This window comes from Aethina tumida, chromosome 3, assembly GCF_024364675.1.
Source record: "Aethina tumida isolate Nest 87 chromosome 3, icAetTumi1.1, whole genome shotgun sequence".
Taxonomy (NCBI): domain Eukaryota; kingdom Metazoa; phylum Arthropoda; class Insecta; order Coleoptera; family Nitidulidae; genus Aethina; species Aethina tumida.
Window position 1 is genome coordinate 1,498,934 of NC_065437.1, and position 21,037 is coordinate 1,519,970.

At 25.4% G+C, this 21,037-nt stretch overlaps 1 protein-coding gene and 1 long non-coding RNA gene across 6 annotated transcripts in view; one reads left to right on the forward strand and one right to left on the reverse strand.

Annotated features, from left to right (window-relative positions):
* Window positions 1-21,037, forward strand: part of LOC109605007 (uncharacterized) — a 42,552-nt gene that overhangs the window by 16,849 nt on the left and 4,666 nt on the right. For 3 of the 5 annotated variants that reach the window (XM_049964078.1, XM_020021568.2, XM_020021566.2), the window contains 3 exons: window positions 1,648-1,740; window positions 20,515-20,814; window positions 20,876-21,004. In XM_049964078.1, the coding sequence (XP_049820035.1) occupies window positions 1,648-1,740; window positions 20,515-20,814; window positions 20,876-21,004 (522 nt within the window). Of the gene's footprint in view, window positions 1-1,647; window positions 1,741-15,968; window positions 16,416-20,514; window positions 20,815-20,875; window positions 21,005-21,037 lie in introns of those variants that run through there. The other 2 variants (XM_020021565.2, XM_020021567.2) reach the window with 2 other exon arrangements.
* On the reverse strand, window positions 12,285-19,514 carry LOC126264783 (uncharacterized). Its single transcript, XR_007547422.1, has 3 exons — window positions 19,273-19,514; window positions 16,036-16,409; window positions 12,285-13,324 (listed from the first exon to the last, which is right to left on the reverse strand). It is a non-coding gene; the product is annotated as an uncharacterized LOC126264783 (long non-coding RNA).

The window sequence follows — 21,037 nt, forward strand, 5'->3', positions numbered from 1 at the left end:
AAAATATTAGGCCTATTTTCATAAATATTTTCAGTTGAATTGTAAAAATTTGATTAAATAAACATAAAAAATGACTGTTTTCATATTTATTTTCAGTTGAATTTTGAAAATTTATTTGTATAAACAAAATATGGCCTATTTTCTCACTTATTTTCAGTAAAATTTTGAATATACGTCTAAATAAACTAAAAATAGTTAATTTTCAATATAATATTTCAACGAATTTTGTAAATTAGATTAATTTAATAAATTATAGCTTATTTTCAAATTTATTTTCAGGTGAATTGTAAAAATTTGATTAAATAAACAAAAAATTGACTGTTTTCATATTTATTTTCAGTTGAATTTTGAAAATTTATTTTTATATACGATATATGGCCTATTTTCATATTTATTTTCAGTATAATTTTAATTACACGTCCAAATAAACTAAAAATAGTTAATTTTCAATTCAATATTTCATTGAATTTTGAAAATTAGATAAAATAAACAAATTATAGCCTATTTTCAAATTTATTTTCAGTGGAATTTTGAAAATTTATTTGCATAAACAAAATATTGTGCCTATTTTCAAATTTATTTTCGGTTGAATTGTAAATATTTGATTAATTAAACAAAAAATTTTCATTATTTTCATATTAAATTTCAGCTGAATTTTCAAGATTTACTTCTGTAAACAAAAATGGCCTATTTTCACATTTTTTCACATTTTTAGATTTTTGAATATTCGACTAAATAAACCAAAAATAGCTAATATTCAATTCAACATTTCTTGAAATTTTGGAAATTAAATCAAAAAATTAATTATAGCCTATTTTCAGATTTATTTTCAGTTGAATTTTAAATATTTGGTTTAATAAACAAAATATAGCCTATTTTCAAATTTGATTTAAGTCGAGTTTTGAAAATTAGCCTATTTTCAAACTTATATTGGGTTGAATTTACGTCTTATGTTTAAATATATCTTCACCAGATTTTATTAAAGTAAATTATTATTTTATCCTACATATTTTATTACTTTTAACCGCTAATAGTGATGGTACACTTTCGCACTATTTAATTGAAAGCAGACTAATTAATGTACTGTTAGAAATTATGTAGATGATATTATAATTATTATCATTAACCGATTAACAAGTGCACGCAAACTGTTTTACATATTAGTAAAGTATATGCGGGGGAATATTATACATGCAAAACACCAATTTCGAAATGTACTACATCCTTCACCCACCCTAAAATGGGATCAGTTCCCAGTAAAAAATTCAAGCTATTTTTATAAAATTAAAAATTAAATTGCACGGTGGTTAAGGCCCATTAATTGATTAGCCACAAAAGTAATAAATTCGAGAACGTCCGAAATGTGTGTTGTTCAATTCAACATGGTCGTTTTGTGTTCATTCTACCGTTCAGGGTTTATTATTCCGACTTCTGAAAACGAGGCGTTATTGTACAACTGAAGTTCCCACAATCAAGAAATACGGTGGGAAAATGGTGCTGCCGAGATAAGACGATCCATTCATTAATCGTTGGTCTTGGTCTTGAGTTTTTTAATTCAATTTAATGTGTTTCAACCCCCTGGAAAAAATTGTGGACAATGATTTAGTCGCGAACAGGTGGACTGACATCTGTTGTTTCTGCTTTCAGGTGCTGTGGCATCTGGACATCTTCCGAAGGAGCTTCCGGGACTTATCCGGGCACGCCTGCATGGCGGACTCTTGCATTTTCTGCGCCCTGAAGGTAAGAAAGTGTCGAGAGTGGCGCGTGCCAAGTGCTCCGACATTCGATCTATTGTTGTCTAATTGATAAATGAAGGGAACAGGTTAATTGGACTAGCTTTGGAAGGGCTTCTCCTATGACGAATGTTTCGACAGCTTTCCAATCATTTTTCAGGTCATTAATCAACAGTTTTTAAGGAGGACAAGTTTTTACTATTTAAAAATATATAAATTTTATAATTGACGATTGTTTTCTCTAAATTTTAAGCTCAATATTCAATTTAAAGTCTTTAAAATTAGTCATTTTTTACCAAGTTCTTAATAATTTTTATATAAAAATATGTATTTTTTATAATTGACTTTGAATAAATAATAAGCTTTTGAGTATTCACATTATTTTCCACTTTAAAAACTATTTCAGGGTCTTTGAAATTCAATTAATTAATTAATTTTTATCAATTTCTTTAAATTTTTATATAAAAATATATAATTTATATTCTTTGTTTCAATATTTCTTTGAATAAATTAAAAGTTTTTGGGAAGTCACTGAAATTCAATTATTTATTAATTAATTTTTCTCAATTTCTTTGAATTGTTATATAAAAATATATATTTTGTATTCTTTGCTTCAATATTTGTTTGAATAAATTAAAAGCTTTTGGGAAGTCACATTATTAGAGTCTTCATATTCAGTTAATTAATTAATTTATCCTAATTTCTTTATAACTTTTATACAAAAATATATGTTTTTATATATTTTACTTCAGTATTTCTTTAAATAAATTAAAAACTTTTAAGTAGTCTCATAATTTTCCATTTTAAAAAGAATTTAACGACTGTTTTTCATAATTTTAGACTTAATATTCAATTCAGGGACTTAAAATTCAATTAATTAATTAATTTTTCTCAATTTCTTTGAATTGTTATATAAAAATATATATTTTATATTCTTTGCTTCAATATTTCTTTGAATAAATTAAAGGCTTTTGGTAAGTCACATTATTAGAGTCTTTAAAATCCAGTTAATTAATTAACTTTTATACAAAAATATATGTTTTATATATTTTATTTCAGTATTTCTTTAAATAAATCAAAAGCTTTTGAGTAGTCTCATAATTGTCCATTTTAAAAAGAATTTAACGACTGTTTTTCAAAATTTTAGACTTAATATTCAATTCAGGGTCTCTGAAATTTAATTAATTAATTAATTTTTTCCAATTTCTTTAAATTTTTGTATAAAAATATGTATTTTTTATACATTACTTCAATATTTCTTTGAATACATTAAAAACTTTTGGGAAGTTTTATTATTTTTAAGTTCAAAAGGTATTTAACGATTATGTTTCTAAATTTTAAGCTTTAGAATACAATTAATTGATTAATTTTTACCAATTTCTTAATAATTTTTATAAAAAAATACGTTTTTATTTCAATATTTTCATCAGTAAATTAAAAGCTGTCAATAGTCACAATTTTTAACAGTTTAAAAAGTATTTAACGATTGTTTTTCGAATTTTTAAGCTTAATATTCAATTTTAAGTCTTTAAAATACAATTAATTTATTAATTTTTACTAATTTTTTAATAATTTTTGTAAAAAAATACATTTTTGTTTCAATATTTCCTTCAGTAAATTAAGAGCTTTGAGTAGTCACAATTTGTAACAATTTAAAAAGTATTTAACGACTGTCTTTCGAAATTTTAAGCTTAATATTCAATTTGATGTCTTTAAAATTCAATTACTTTATTAATTTTTACCAATTTCTTAATAATTTTTGTAAAATATACATTTCTATTTCAAAATTTTCTTCAATAAATTAAGAGCTGTCAATAGTCACAATTTTTAACAGTTTAAAAAGTATTTAAGGATTGTTTTTCGAATTTTTAAGCTTAATATTCAATTTGAAGTCTTCAAAATTCAATTAATTGATTAATTTTTACCAATTTCTAAATAATTTTTATAAAAAACTCATTTTTATTTGAATATTTCCTTCAGTAAATTAAGAGCTTTGAGTAGTCACAATTTTTAACGGTTTAAAAAGTATTTAACGATTGTTTTTCGAAATTTCAAGCTTAATATTCAATTTGAAGTCCTCAAAATTTAATTAATTGATTAATTTTTACCAATTTCTTAATAATTTTTATAAAAGAATACATTTTTATTTCAATATTTCCTTCAGTAAATTAAGAGCTTTGAGTAGTCACAATTTTTAACAGTTTAAAAAGTATTTAACGACTGTTTTTCGAAATTTCAAGCTTAATATTTAATTTGAAGTCTTTAAAATTCAATTAATTGATTAATTTTTACCAATTTCTTAATAATATTTATAAAAAAATACATTTTTATTCCAATATTTCTTTCAGTACATTAAAAGCTTTAACGATTGTTTTTCAAAATTTTAAGCTTAGTATTCAATTTGAGGTCTTTAAAATTTAATTAATTGATTAAGATTTTCCATTATTAATAACATTAAATGTTAATATCAATTATAATTATTAATAATTGATAGTTTGGATTATTCTTATTTAAGTTATTGGGCAATAAAACTAATTTAGAGCTTTTAAATTTCTTTAACGGTGTGTATAAGTTGCCTACCTTAAAAGCTATTAATTAATATCTGTTTAATTAAGCAATATGTCTTTTATTCACGTTTGTTCCTTACATTTAATTATATTGTAATAAACAGTATTTCACTTTCAAAAAGCCCACAGAAATAAACAGATGGCGTTATTTTACCATAAAAGTTAACCAGTAACTAACTGTTAATTTGAAAACCTGACGTCTTCACTGTTTTACATAAATACTTTTTGTTGTTCTTTACAACAAACATTATTAGGTTAAATAATATTAAAAAAAATTGTTTATAATTACTAATTAAAATGTAATCTATACCGTTGCATAAGTTCATTTACAATTCTAAACGGTTAATTGACTGACAACTTTGAGTCACAGCAAAGTAATCAGTTCTTTGTCTGATCCGTCGTTAAAATCACCCGATGATTTCGCACCACAATTACCAACTTTATCTTTATCGCACGAGATTCAGTTTTAAAATTGGTGGCTTGAATAATACTTAAGTAAAGGTACAGGCCTTACTTACGCTACTCTCGCAGCGTCGTAACCGGTTGACCTCGTTCGCCATTGGCCAGGAAAAGTTCTCAAAGTGGAATACAAATCACCGCTTACTTTTGCTGCGGAACAATCGGAACGTTCGTCGTCGTTCGCGCCGTTCGCGTCCAACAATCAGCTGGCCGGCTGGTTTAAAGGTCCGACTAGTTTCGAGCACAAATTTCTATGTAATGTTTTAAAGTTTAAGGCGTGACAAATATATAAAAATATTTCGCCCGATAATAACGGAATATTGTTGATTTGTTGGAGGCGCCGTCGTGCTTTGTTATATTCGACGTTTTCGGTTTTTGTGTACGAAAGTCACTTCCTTTCGGCGTTACATCATGTATTTATGCAGAACTTGTTGATTAGCTACTCGGAAACGTGCATTACGAAGAACCAACTTTGTGTACAGTAAAATTTTAGACATAATTCCAAAATGTATCATACAGTATCCTGTATTTTTTTTTATTATTTTTATATCTTGCCCTTATTTCTATCGAAAGAACGGGAGAAGAAATTGTCTTTATCTATTTCGTGCCCTTACCTGTCTCTTATCTTTACATATCTCTTTCTTCACATTTCTTACTTTCACATATTTTTTATCTTTACTTATTTCTTACCTCTACATATCTTTACATTTCTCTTACCTTTAAATATCTATTACCTTGTCTCTACATATATCTTACCTTTTCATAATATAAAATGACAAGATGTATGTAATGTCAGGAACTATGTATGGGTAAGATATAAATTTAAAGACAAGAAATAGGTAAAGGCAAGAAATATGTAAAGGCAAGAGATAGATAATGGCCAGAGAGTTGTAAAGACAAGAAATATATAAGGGTAAGGGATAAATTAAAGACAAAAAATATGTAAATATGTATGTAAAGTCAAGAAATATGTATGGGTAAGGGATAAATTAAAGACAAGAGACATGTAAAGGCAAGAAATATGTAAAGGCAGGAGATAGATAATGGCCTGAAAATAGCAAAGACAAGAAATTTATAAGGGTAAGGGATAAATTAAAGACAAGAGAAAGGTAAAGACATGAAATATGTAAAGGGAAGAGGTATAAAATGACAAGATGTATGTAAAGTCAAGAAATATGTATGGGTAAGAGATAAATTAAAGACAAGAGACATGTAAAGGCAAGAAATATGTAAAGGCAAGAGATAGATAATGGCCAGAGAGTTGTAAAGACAAGAAATATATAAGGGTAAGGGATAAATTAAAGACAAGAGAAAGGTAAAGACATGAAATATGTAAAGGGAAGAGGTATAAAATGACAAGATGTATGTAAAGTCAAGAAATATGTATGGGTAAGAGATAAATTAAAGACAAGTGACATGTAAAGGCAAGAAATATGTAAAGGTAGGAGATAGATAATGGCCTGAGAATAGCAAAGACAAGAAATTGATAAGGGTAAGGGATAAATTAAAGACAAGAGAAAAGTAAAGACATGAAATATGTAAAGGGAAGAGGTATAAAATGACAAGATGTATGTAAAGTCAAGAAATATGTATGGGTAAGAGATAAATTAAAGACAAGTGACATGTAAAGGCAAGAGATATGTAAAGACAAGAGATAGATAATGGCCTGAGAATTGCAAAGACAAGAAATATATAAGAGTAAGGAAAAAATTAAAGACAAGAGATGGGTAAAGGCAAAAAATATGTAAAGGCAAGAGATATAAAATAACAAGATGTATGTAAAGTCAAGAAATATGTATGGGTAAGGGATTGGTAAAGAAAAGAAATAGATAATGGAAAAAGATATGTAAAAGACACATTAAATTGAAAATAAAAACCGTTTAAACATAAAAAAGAAGGCGTGACCATTTTATTCAATTTAACACATTAAACCAATGTTATTAATTGTTAATATTAATGAAGACAAATTAGAAAAAAATGGAGCTGATTTTGTGAATCAGTTGCGAAAATCGGTGTGGGCTTGAATGTCATCGTGTAGGACATTGATTGCAGTGGGCACGTTTATTTATCGAACCAAATCCGGAGAAGTAAACGACATGATCATTTTTCTTTTGGGTTCTCCATTCCCACCACATCCATACACGTTGTCGAATTAAATAATAGTACTCGATTTTATAATTTGATAATGTTTATTTATTGTTTGGCCATGTTTGACAAATGTTACATGGGAATAAAATAAGTTAAAGTTGTGGAAAAATAGTCTGGACTTGTAATAATTTGGCTAAATTGTTTGTAATTTAAGTAATGTGTGTTATTAGCCTTCATTTAATTAGCAAATTTCTGCTAAATGGTTATTATTTAGCAACAGGGAATGTTTATTTACATTCCTCAAATAATTACCCACATTCGTTATAATATTATTTAAAAAATTACTACAACAAATATATAAATTTGTTCAAAATAATCTGTTTAATCAAAATTTTATATCAAAACTAGTAAAATTAATTTATTTTTATCAATACTGTTAATTTAAATTAAATTGAAAAATACCTTAAATAAACATTTTCTATTATTTAACTAATTCATTTATTTATCAATTAATTTTAATTAAATTCAAAAATTTCACAAAATTGTCTGACAAAGCTGTTACATACTGTAATTTACAATAAACACAGTTAATTAAATTAATTTAATGTAAATTTTAATCTTAGTAAAGACTAATTTACCCATTTAATAGTTAATTGATCTGATGTGATCATTTATTTGTTCTCTCCAATAATCATTAAAATTTAATATGTTGTTTTCTATTTTAGATTAAAAGATTTTTATTATTAGAATAGAATATTTATGTGGGATGTTTGATCTAAGAGTATATACCGTAATAATATATAATATAAGAGAAAGTCACGATATCATGACGAACGTTTCATGGAACTTTGTTGTTTGCAAAAAGCATCATAGACGCAATACAATTTAAACGTAATTGTATATAGTAAATGATCACGATTTTTTTTATATATATATAAAACGGTCCTATTCTTAAATTCCCATACAATTAGTCACTTGACTCATTATTAATATATTATTTTATTTTATCGGTTCAATCTTATAATTATAAAGCACTTTTAAATTAAATGTGACATTTACTTTTGTCGATGTTGGTATTTAGAAAACAATAAGTTGTCATTATACTCCTACAATGAAACTGTCATTATTGGAAGCCATTAAAAAATCATACTGGTTTGTTCGAAATTAGTCACTGTTTTATTAATTATTAAGTTTCATTTTTGAGTTACATTTGTGTAATTATTATCATATGTTTTATTTAAGACAAACACATATCTTTAAAATATTCTCCCAAAGAGAAAAAAATATTTATTAATTAACTAAATACTAAAAAAAATGTTTTTAAATCAAATTAATAAAAATAATGTAAAATTCACATTAATTAATTAAAATTATATTTAATTATTTATTTAATATTAAAGAAAAATAGATATTTATAACATTAATTAATTAAAAAAACTTGTATTACATTTATGGTATTTTTATATAAATTTATTTAATATGAAAGAGAAAAAATGTATAAAATATATATCCAATAATTTTTAAAATATTTCTTTAAAGACAAAAATAATTTCATTTATTAATTAACAAGATATAATTAAAGAGATGTGTGAAGTTATTTTTTATCAAAATAATAAAAATAAATAATAATTGAAAATATATTTTGAATACGATAAATTTTGAACATTATTTATAAAATTAAATAATTAAAAACTTGTTTTACATTTATGGTATTTTTTTACAAATTTATTTAATATTAAAGAGAAAAAATGTATAAAATATATCTCCAATAAAATTTTCCAATAATTTTTAAAATATTTCTTAAAGACAAAATTAATTTCATTGATTAATTAACAAGATATAATTAAAGAGATGTGTGAAGTTATTTTTTATCAAAATAATAAAAATAATTCAAAATTGAAAATATATTTTGAATACAATAAATTTTGAACATTATTTATAATATTAATTGATTAAAAAACTTGTTTTACATTTATGGTATTTTTTATACAAATTTATTTAATATTAAAGAGAAAAAATGTATAAAATATATCTCCAATAAAATTTTCCAATAATTTTTAAAATATTTCTTTAAAGACAAAATTAATTTCATTGATTAATTAACAAGATATAATTAAAGATATTTTTTATTCAAAATAATAAATATAATTCAAAATTGAAAATATATTTTGAATACAATAGATTTTGAACAGTTAATTAAAAAACTAAAAAGATTTATGATAATTTTATATGAATTTATTTAATATTAAGGATAAAAAATGTATAAAATGTAAATCTAATAAATTTTTTAAAGTAATTTTTAAAGTATTTCTTAATTAACAAAATAAAATTAGAGAAGTGTTTCTATTCCAATTAATAAAAAGAATAAAAAACTTTATATTAATTATATTCTTGATACAAATTCATAACATGAATTAATTTAAAAACTTAAATGCCTCTGTATTATAAATAATAGTTGACTTTTTAATTAAATAAAGAGCAATTATTTGTGCACGAATTTGTTAAGAACAAAAATATTACCACACAAGGTTACAGTTGCATTATGATAATCCTTGAATCAAACAGCAAGCCGATCTGAATAAGTATTTTTATCTTTGTTGCTATTGAATTACCTTCCATTTAAATTATAACATTTACCACACGATACTTTCACGCAGCCGTTCATAATTGTCGGTAGTCAGTAGTAAAATGCGTTCAGCTGTTTTTACAACAATTTCGATGACATAACTCCCAATATAATGTTATATCAGTTCAGTCTCCATTGTTCCAAACCACATATAACTAAGAAAGAACCTATTTTGACATTTAACAAGGTGCATTAATTAAAATAATAATGAATGATAAATCAATTACGCCTTAGTGATTAACTCCGAACATCTAATTAATAGTTTTTTTGGCTAAACAACCATCATGTAATCGTTGCCCAATCCGATTGAAATGGACAAAGAGGCTCCGGACTGTGGCCAAATTTGGCCGGTTAACATTTGTGTCCCACGCATTTCGTTGTGAATTATATTATTTATAATTTATGTCGATAAATAAACAACCGGGCGCCACATCGGAAAGTGCATTCGCTCCGTTCATTAATAATTATGGTTTGAATCAATTAATTAACGGTTTGGGGGTAATTTAAATGATGATATGGAATCATTTGATCTCACAATTAGAGGATCTCATGAGAATGAGACTATTGTATTAATTGTGTTCTGTGTTAATTTCAGTAATTGTTGCTAGAGAGCTCGACTAACAAATATGTCAGAAATCTAGGTGGAAACATAAAATAAAATAATAAAGTTATTTAAAAATATTTAATAATCAAATTTTTATTTAATTAATAAATTAATTTGTTTTTCTTGTTAAAATTTGTGTCATTTTTCAAACAATTAAATATTTATTTATTATTTTTAATATATAATTTATAAAAAATCATAAATTTTTAATGTCATTTTTAACTGAACAATTAAATCTTAATTTATATCATCAAAAATAATTTTATTTAATTTTTGATTATTTTTTTCTTTAAATGACACAAATTAAAAAAAAAATATATTTTCTTAATTTTTTAGTTAATTAAATTTATTAGTGTAATTAATTAAAAATTTATTTTTTTTTTTTGTTTTTGATAATTTTCTATTAAATTATCTAAAAATATTTATTATAGTTATTTGTTTTTCTTATTAAATCTTAATTTAAATCATCAAATATTGTTTTATTTAATTTTTGATTAATTTTTTTGAAAATGTACTAAAAATACAAATTAAAATAATAAATTTTCTTAATTTTTCAGTCAATTAAATTTATTGGTGCAAATTTAATTAATTAAAAATATATTTTTTAAAGTTTTTGTTAATTTTCTATTAGATTAACTAAAAATATTTATAGTTAGAGATAAATAAAATTTTAAAAATACAAATTTTAATGTTAATTTATTTGTTTTTCTTATTAAATCTTAATTTATATCATCAAATATTGTTTTATTTAATTTTTGATTTATTTTTTTTTAAATGTACTAAAAATACAAATTAAAACAATATATTTTTTCTTAATTTTTTAGTCAATTAAATTTATTGGTGCAAATTTAATTAATTAAAAATATATTTTTTAAAGATTTTGTTAATTTTCTATTAAATTAACTAAAAATATTTATAGTTAGAGATAAATAAAATTTTAAAAATACAAATTTTAATGTTAATTTATTTGTTTTTCTTATTAAATCTTAATTTAAATCATCAAATATTGTTTTATTTAATTTCTGATTTATTTTTTTTTAAATGTACTAAAAATACAAATTAAAATAATATATTTTCTTAATTTTTCATTCAATTAAATTTATTGGTGCAAATTTAATTAATTAAAAATATATTTTTTAAAGATTTTGTTAATTTTCTATTAAATTAACTAAAAATATTTATAGTTAAAGATAAATAGAATTTTAAAAATACAAATTTTAATGTTAATTTATTTGTTTTTCTTATTAAATCTTAATTTAAATCATCAAATATTGTTTTATTTAATTTTTGATTAATTTTTTTGAAAATGTACTAAAAATACAAATTAAAATAACATATTTTCTTAATTTTTCAGTCAATTAAATTTATTGGTGCAAATTTAATTAAATAAAAATATATTTTTTGAAGTTTTAGTTAATTTTCTATTAAATTAACTAAAAATATTTATAGTTAGAGATAAATAAAATTTTAAAAATACAAATTTTAATGTTAATTTATTTGTTTTTCTTTTTATATTTTAATTTATATCATCAAATATTGTTTTATTTTAATTTTTGATTAATTTTTTTTGAAAATTTACTAAAAATACAAATTAAAATAATATATTTTCTTAATTTTTCAGACAATTAAATTTATTAGTGCAAATTTAATTAATTAAAAGTATAAAAAAAATAAAAGTTTTTATTAATTATCTATTAAATTAACTAAAATGGTTTATATTTAGATGTAAATAAAATTTTAATGTTAATTTATTTATTTTTCTTATTAAATTTTAATTTATATCATGAAATATTACTTTATTTAGTTTTTGATTATTTTTTTTTTGAAAATGTACTAAAAACACAAATTAAAATAATATATTTTTTAAAGTTTTTGTTGATTTTCTATTAATTAACTAAAACTATTTACAATTAAAGGTAAATAATAATTTAAGAATACAAATTTTAATGCTAATTGAATAATTAAATATTAATTTATATTATTTTATGTAATTTTATTTAATTTTTGATTTTTTAATTGCTCTAATAAATACAGATTAAATTAAATATATTTTTTTAATTTAATTAATATAATTTATTTTTCTATATAAATTTCTATAAAAATAGGTAAAAATTGACACAAAAAAATAATTTATGGGATTTTAAACACTTGAATAAATTTTTATACAAACTTCTTTATGTTGTACATAAATTATTTGTTTCGTTGGAATGCATCCAGGTCACATGTGATGGTGTCTGTCTCTCATCACTTTTAGGCTCTAAGGTATTTTTATATGACGCCTAAAATCCTTTCTCGAGGTCACCACAATATATTTTAATATTTTCAATAATGAACGTTACTTATTTTACGTTGTAAAAATAATTAATTAATTATTTGACCAAACCCTAATGCTTTAAGTTGTTGTTTATAACTTGCCAAAATAAAAATTATCTAATAGCTGAAGAATTTCCATTGATGTGCACGTGCAAACCATGAATTAATTAGAAACCAAACGTAATTAGTTTGATCAGAAAAAAATTAAATAATAATAATAATAGTAAAATAAATAACGGTTCACGTGTGTCGGACTTTTATGTGGAACGACTAGTCACATTAACATAGTCATCTTATAATTATCATCGAGATTGTATTACAAAACACGGTGTTCGGTTCATAGAAAGTGACTCTGTACCATTCAAAAACCGTGTCGAAACACCACGACCCACTTTATCGTAGTAAACTTTAAATAAAACCGCCAAAATGTAAAATGAAAATTGGTAAATTTTATGATTATTCATGAGTCATTGGTTAGAACTGTAACGTTGTTCTTGTACACGACGTATTTCTGTAATGAATCATCCAGTTACCAAACGCAGGGAACAAAGGCTCTGAGGAAATGTTGGCTGGTTGACGGACGTCACTGGTTGTCTATAACTTGCACCTTGACAACGTGCCCTTTTGTCCGTTTGTTTCGTAACAGGTAGATTAGGCAGGTAGTTTTACGGGGCACCAAACTAACTTTCTTGGTCTTTCCTCAAAAACGTTATGTTTTCGACGCCAACAGTAATAAAACTGAAAAAATTGTCTTTTTGTCAGTTTATGGCTTAAGATGTCAGTTTAGACGTGGCGAAATGTGATGGAAATGTCATTTAATTGGTGTAATTTATTGTATCCTGTAGACTTATTACACAAAATAATTTCCTCTTGGTAAATAGCTCTTGAAGGATACACATCCGGCGAGTGCAAGAACAAATCATGCCTGAAACAGCTGTAAGAAACATTGTCTGCAATTTTAGAATAATCACTATACTACAATCAATATTAAATTATATTATATCAATGCCTGTGGCACTATAAAATTAAAATGAACCCCAATTTGTCCACCAATTGTATTATGTCAATGATGAAAGTTGACTAAACTTCTTCTTAAACTAAAGATTATTGCCAAATTCTACAGGAAATATTACTGTATAAAAGTTTATTCCATCAAAGCTTTTTTGAACTGTATCAATGTTTGTGGAACTCTTAATTTAATACGAGTATCAGTTGTCTAAAAAGTTTTATTCTTATATTATATCAGTGACAAAAGTTAACTCTTCATAAACTGTCTGAAGTTCCTCTTAAACTAAAGAATGTTGTCGAATTCTGCAGAAAATTTTACTATAGAAAAGTTTATTCCATCAAAGCTTTCTTGAACTGTATCAATGTGTGTGGAACTCTTAATTTAATAAGAGTATCAGTTATCTAAAAAGTTTTATACTTATATTATATCAGTGACAAAAGTTAACTCTTCATAAACTGATTGAAGTTCCTCTTAAACTAAAGAATGTTGTCGAATTCTGCAGAAAATTTTACTATAGAAAAGTTTATTCCATCAAAGCTTTCTTGAACTGTATCAAAGTTTGTGGAACTATTAATTTAATATGAGTATCAGTTGTCTAAAAAGTTGTGTACTTATATTATATCAGTGACAAAAGTTAACTCTTTATAAACTGTCTGAAGTACCTCTTAAACTAAAGAATGTTGTCGAATTCTGCTAAAAATTTTACTATGGAAAAGTTTATTCCATCAAAGCTTTATTGAATTGTTCAATTTTGGTGGAACTCTTAATTTAATATGAGTATCAGTTATCTAAAAAGTTTTATACTTATATTATATCAGTGACAAAAGTTAACTCTTCATAAACTGTCTGAAGTTCCTCTTAAACTAAAGAATGTTGTCGAATTCTGCAGAAAATTTTACTATAGAAAAGTTTATTCCATCGAAGCTTTCTTGAATTGTATCAATGTTTGTGGAACTCTTAATTTAATGTATCAGTTGTCTAAAAAGTTTTATACTTATATTATATCAGTGACAAAAGTTAACTCATTATAAATTGAATGAAGTTCCTCCTAAACTAAAGTATATTGTCGAATTCTGCAGAAAATTTTACTATAGAAAAGTTTATTCCATTAAAGCTTTCTTGAACTGTATCAATATTTGTGGAACTCTTAATTTAATATGAGTATCAGTTATCTAAAAAGTTTTATACTTATATTATATCAGTGACAAAAGTTAACTCTTCATAAACTGTCTGAATTTCCTCTTAAACTAAAGAATGTTGTCGAATTCTGCAGAAAATTTTACTATAGAAAAGTTTATTCCATCAAAGCTTTTTTGAACTGTATCAATGTTTGTGGAACTCTTAATTTAATACGAGTATCAGTTGTCTAAAAAGTTTTATTCTTATATTATATCAGTGACAAAAGTTAACTCTTCATAAACTGTCTGAAGTTCCTCTTAAACTAAAGAATGTTGTCGAATTCTGCAGAAAATTTTACTATAGAAAAGTTTATTCCATCAAAGCTTTCTTGAACTGTATCAATGTTTGTGGAACTCTTAATTTAATATGAGTATCAGTTATCTAAAAAGTTTTATACTTATATTATATCAGTGACAAAAGTTAACTCTTCATAAACTGTCTGAATTTCCTTTTAAACTAAAGAATGTTGTCGAATTCTGCAGAAAATTTTACTATAGAAAAGTTTATTCAATCGAAGCTTTCTTGAATTGTATCAATGTTTGTGGAACTCTTAATTTAATGTATCAGTTGTCTAAAAAGTTTTATACTTATATTATATCAGTGACAAAAGTTAACTCATTATAAATTGAATGAAGTTCCTCCTAAACTAAAGTATATTGTCGAATTCTGCAGAAAATTTTACTATAGAAAAGTTTATTCCATCAAAGCTTTCTTGAACTGTATCAATGTTTGTGGAACTCTTAATTTAATATGAATATCAATTGTGTAAAAAGTTTTATACTTATATTATATCAGTGACAAAAGTTAACTCTTTATAAACTGACTGAAGTTCCTCTTAAACCAAAGAATATTGTCGAATTCTGCAGATAACTTTACTATAGAAAAGTTTATTCCATCAAAGCTTTCTTGAATTGTATCAATGTTTGTGGAACTCTTAATTTAATATGAGTATCAGTTGACTAAAAAGTTTTATACTTATATTATAACAGTGACAAAAGTTAACTCTTCATAAACTGACTGAAGTTCCTCTTAAACTAAAGAATATTATAGAATACTGCAGACAATTTTACTATAGAAAAGTTTATTCCATCAAAGCTTTCTTGAATTGTATCAATATTTGTGGAACTCTAAAATTAATATAAGTACCAACTGTCCAAAAACACTTCATGAGTTGGCTAAACTTTTTTATATATAAATATAAAAAAAAATAATTTTAAGAACTTTTTATATAAAAACCTAAACTATGTTCTTGGAACTATAAAATTAAAATGAGTACCAATATTCCTAACAAGCTTTAATTGTATCAAACCAGCAATAAAATTTAAGTCCCCATAATTCCGGTAAATTCGTTGTCAAAACCGAATCTCCAGACAAAATAGGTAATACAATAATGATTTATTGGAGATTAGAACGGCGGCGTCGGCCTGACGGACACCACTGCCTTCCTCAATCCTTACCTGATAGATTCGCAAACACATCTGTGTGCCCCCGAGTGTGCACCTCTAACGAAACCTCTCTCGTTCTCTCTCGCCATTGCCCATGCAAAGTTCAAACCCATCGGTCGCGCAGTCAGTGCTGGTACCATCGGTCGTTGCGTACCACCATAGCCCCGTTGCGCACGTTCGGGTGTTTGCCAGTGTGTTTGTTATGTCGATCCGGTAATATGATCAACAAGTTTCGGTACAAGAAGCCGTCCGCGGGCGCCGGCGAGGGTGCTAATGATAAAAACGGTGCTGGTGATAAGAGTGATGCGGTGACCAAGGTTAACGGTGATAAGGATGACGGGGATTACGTTTTCAGTGCGGTGCTTACGGACGAGCAGAAGCGGAAGCTGAAAGTGAGTCCTGAAATTTTAATTGATCAATGGCGACATATGTTTTGTTGTAATCGAAGCCCACTATCGATAAAACTTGATTGTTGTAAATCACCTTTCTGTGTGGCGGCAAAGCGCTTTATCTTTGGCTGGTAACAGCAGACAAAAGATCAAGTACGGTGTCTTTGTTGAATGTGTGTCATTCTAACGCGTTTATGGTTATTGTTCAGGTTTGTTTCGACATTGGTATTCGGTTTTTGATTTTATTGACGGTGGAGTAGGTTTCTAAAACTGATATATAAACAAAAAAAGCTATAAATTAAATATTCTTAGTTTTTTTAATCTGTTAAAGTATTAGATTTAAACTGAAAATAGGCTATTTTTGTTTCAATTCTACTGAAAATAGGCTCTCTCTCTTTTAGGATTCAATTGAAAAAACACTTGAAAACAAAATTTTCTCTTTATTTCATCAATATTCAATGAAGGAAAACACATTAAATTAGGCTATTTTTGATTGTTTATTCAATATTTAAAAATTCACCTGAAAATAAATGTGAAAATAGGCTTCTTTTGGGTTCTTTAATCAATTTTTGTGGATTCAATTGAAAAAACTTGCTTATTCAACGAAAATAAATTTAGAAACATATAATTTTCTCTTTTCATCCAAACTCAGTGAAATAAAAACTTGAAAATAGGCTATTTTTTGATTATCTAATCAATTTGTTAAAATTCAATAGAAAACAATTTTGAAAAGAGGCTCTTATTCCTTTGTTTAATCAAAATTTGATAATTCAGCTGAAAACAAATGTGAAAATAGGCTCGTTTTAGATTATGTAATCAATTTTTGAGGATTTAATTGAAAACACCTTAAAAAATATTTAAATTTTTGCTTATTCAACGTAAATAAATTTAGAAACATAAAATTGTCTCTTTATTTCATCAATACTCAATGAAGGAAAAGGTTGAAAATAGGCTATTTTTTGATTACCTAATCAAATTGTTAAAATTCAATTGAAAATTATTTTGAACAAAGACTTTTGTCTAAATTGGATAATTCAGCTGAAAATATATATGAAAATAGGCTCTTTTTAATTTATTTAATCAACCTTTTAGTCTCAATTGAAAAATAACTTAAAAATATGTTAATTTTTACTTTTAATTCAGCATAAATAAATTTGACAATATAAAATTTTCTTTATTAATTCAATCAAATTATTAAATTTCAATTGAAAATAAATTTGAAAATAGGCTAACCAGTTTAATTTTTTAGTTTTTTTTTTCAGTTTATTTGTTATTTAATTGGTTTTATAGCCATTATTCTGACTTATTAGGCTTCAAAATAAAAATATAATATATATTATAAACAATTTATTTAGGTATAACAACAAATAAACCGTTAAATTGGTTTAATTTCTTCAATGGAAGTGTAAAATCTATCAACAGAACAATTTTCTGTGAAATTAATGAAAGAACATCAATAGCTAAGTTTATAACCGAAGAAAATTACTAATGACAAGCCTAATAAATAAACTAAAACGTTGATTAACAAAAAAAAATTATACAGTTTTGCCAGGAAAGTGCAAATTTATTTATTTATCTAATAAACCAACAAAGCATGTTTACATAAACAGTTTTATAATCAAAAACAATTAATGCAAAAAGAAAACAGGTTTTATTTCTTGCTTTTGACATTATTTATTTATTGTTTAATTATATTTCTTACGGTTTTTCTTACTTATTAGCCTTTAAATTGGAAAAAATACATAAACAGTCTATTTAAATTATGAAAGCTTTAGAACTATTTAATTGTTGTTTAATTGTATTCCTTAAGGTCTTAATTAAAAAAACAAGTAATTAAAGACTATATTAACTAATTTATTTTATTGTGTACAGTTTTTGTCACATACATAACTTAATAAAGTAACAATTAACATAAAAATGTATATAAACGTCGTAAATAATAAAAATAAATTGTATTTAGGAATGACGTATAACTTCTCAACATTTTATATATTTTTAAGGTGTTTCTGTTGATTTGAAAGAAATTGGTCGTCGTCGTTAAATAAATATTTGCTCCTCAGGTTAATATTTGATTTAAGTCGGGGAAACTTTTATCTTATTTATTTATTTATTTACCTCTGTCAGATTGTTCTTTTAAATAATGTTATTACCCTGTGAATTACTATAATCTAAATTATTTATAAAGTGCATAATTATACTGTGGCTAATTTTATTATAATTGTATTAATCCCAACTAATTAGCGATACCAAATGATTTATGTATAATCATTCTATCTACACACACTCAACAGTGCTTTCCCACGACATTTTAATTGTATTGTATATTTCAATTTCAGTTCTATGAACTTTTAATTTAATGCACTGCTCTGTTTATAAATACTACAGTTATCTGGAAAAGTGCCTCTTATCTGTGTTTGTAAATCTACTCCTCCTGATTTATACGGTTTAAAGTTACGATATCCATTGTTAACAGCGAAAGAATTAAACGTTTTAGAACCTAAAACCTGAAGAAAATATAAACATTTATCTACCTAAGAGTTCAGTCAAGGATATCAGGTTCTATTTCGGAGTATTGCGTCGCCATTCTCTGGCACACTGCATCTAATTGTAAAATCTTCGTTTTCAATCAATAAACAATAATCGTTTTATCCTCACAACAATTAAACCTATTGTGTGTTTTTAATTTAACAAGGCATTACTACAATGGTCAATTTATAGGTTAGGTTAACGTTAACAATTATGTTTTGGGCCTACCAATTTTAAGTAATTGAACTACTACGGGGTTTATACGGGAACGATTAGAAATACACTTTTCACACACAAGATAAACAAATCAGGACCGTGTGAAACCGTTACATACCAGAACAACCTACTTTCCGGTAACGTAAACGTAAAATCAAAAGGCAGACGGGCAAAAATTCACCATTCGGGTCGGGCCGCCTCGGGCTCCAGGTCATACAAGACGCGACGAACCGCTTCGATTTCTACATAAGATATTTAAAAAATTGTAGACTCACTGTGTCACCATACAAGGCTGAGGCTATCATAAATTTAAATGTTTTTAAAAACGTGTTCTGTAATAAAATTGTCAAAAACGTGTAAGAAAATTTGACAGCCTGTAAGTAAATGTCATTAAAATTTGAAATTCTGTAAGAAAATCAACTTTCAGTACAAATTTTGAGTATTTTCTCCAATTTTATTACATTTATTCACAATTTTATATAAAAAAATTGTTAAAATTTCATGTTTTTGAAAAAAATAGTACTAAAATCTTACAATGTAAGAAAGAAATAAAAAAATAAATGGCAAAATTTTACATTATTAACATTTTCATGGATAAACATCTATTTAAACAGTATAAAACATCCATTAAATCTTGAAATTCTGTAAGAAAATAAACTTTTAGTGTCAATTTTGAATAATTTCATAACTTAATATTTTCAGTTGTTTGATAAAATTTATGAATTTTAAAATATAAAATTCAATTTATTTACAATTTTATATGAAAATTTCCAGTTTTTGAGATAATCATTACAAAAATCTTACAATGGAGGAGATATGGCAAAATTTTATATATTTGACATTTTTATGGATAAACATACAGTAAAAAACATCAATTAATCTTCAAATTCTGTAAAAAAAAATAGAATTTTAACTTAATATAACTAAAATATTACAATGGAACAAAGAAATAAAAAAAGAAATGGAAAATTGTACATATTTGACATTTCTTGTATTAAATGACTTTTTGTACCATGTGTTACCTTCGTCACGTCACGAAGAATTTAAAGATACATAATTTATTAAATTCCATCAAGCCTCAACATACGATTGAATAAAAAGCCAACCATGGAAACAATTAACATAACTTCACATTTCTAATCTGTTTAATCGATTACATCAATTCTCAGAACATAAAACACAAAACTTATATAGATTGCGGTTATGATAATCTGTGTGTACAAAGTGGTTCTTCGAAGCACCATCCGGAAATTCCTCTCTTAGTCACTTCTTCATTCACAGAACCTTTCACAAGCCTTTCATATTGACCGACGTCGGTTCGAAGAACTCAGTTATTTAACGAATTACTTCTAATTTTCAGGAACTCTTCTCGCAGCTCCAGTTCTCAACGGAAACAGCCCTGCCTCCGGATGCCTTGCGCAGGGCGTTGGCGGAGAGCTTCTTCGACCAGCAGCGCTTCCAGCTGGGCTTCATGGACGACGCCGCCGAATGTTTCGAAAACATGTTGCTCCGCATCCACACGCACATCGCCTACGGCGAGGCGGAGGACATGTGCAGCGCCAGACACTGCATCCCTCACCAGAAGTTCGCCATGACTTTGGTGGAGCAAAGTGTTTGTGGACAATGCGGCGCCAGCTCCGAGCCTCTGAGTTACACGCAGGTATGAAGACTACGGTCACCCTCTTTTGGGCAATAGATTTATGAGTGTTTTATTGTTGCAGATGGTCCATTATGTGTCCACGTCCACTTTGGTGTACCAAGTGCGGGCCAACAACAATCGTACAATGTCTGAAAGTTTTGGACAGTTGCTGAGGAAGGCTGACAGCATGGGGGACGTTCGAACGTGTCCGGTAAGACCTCGGCTTTTAATCACCAGGCTTGTT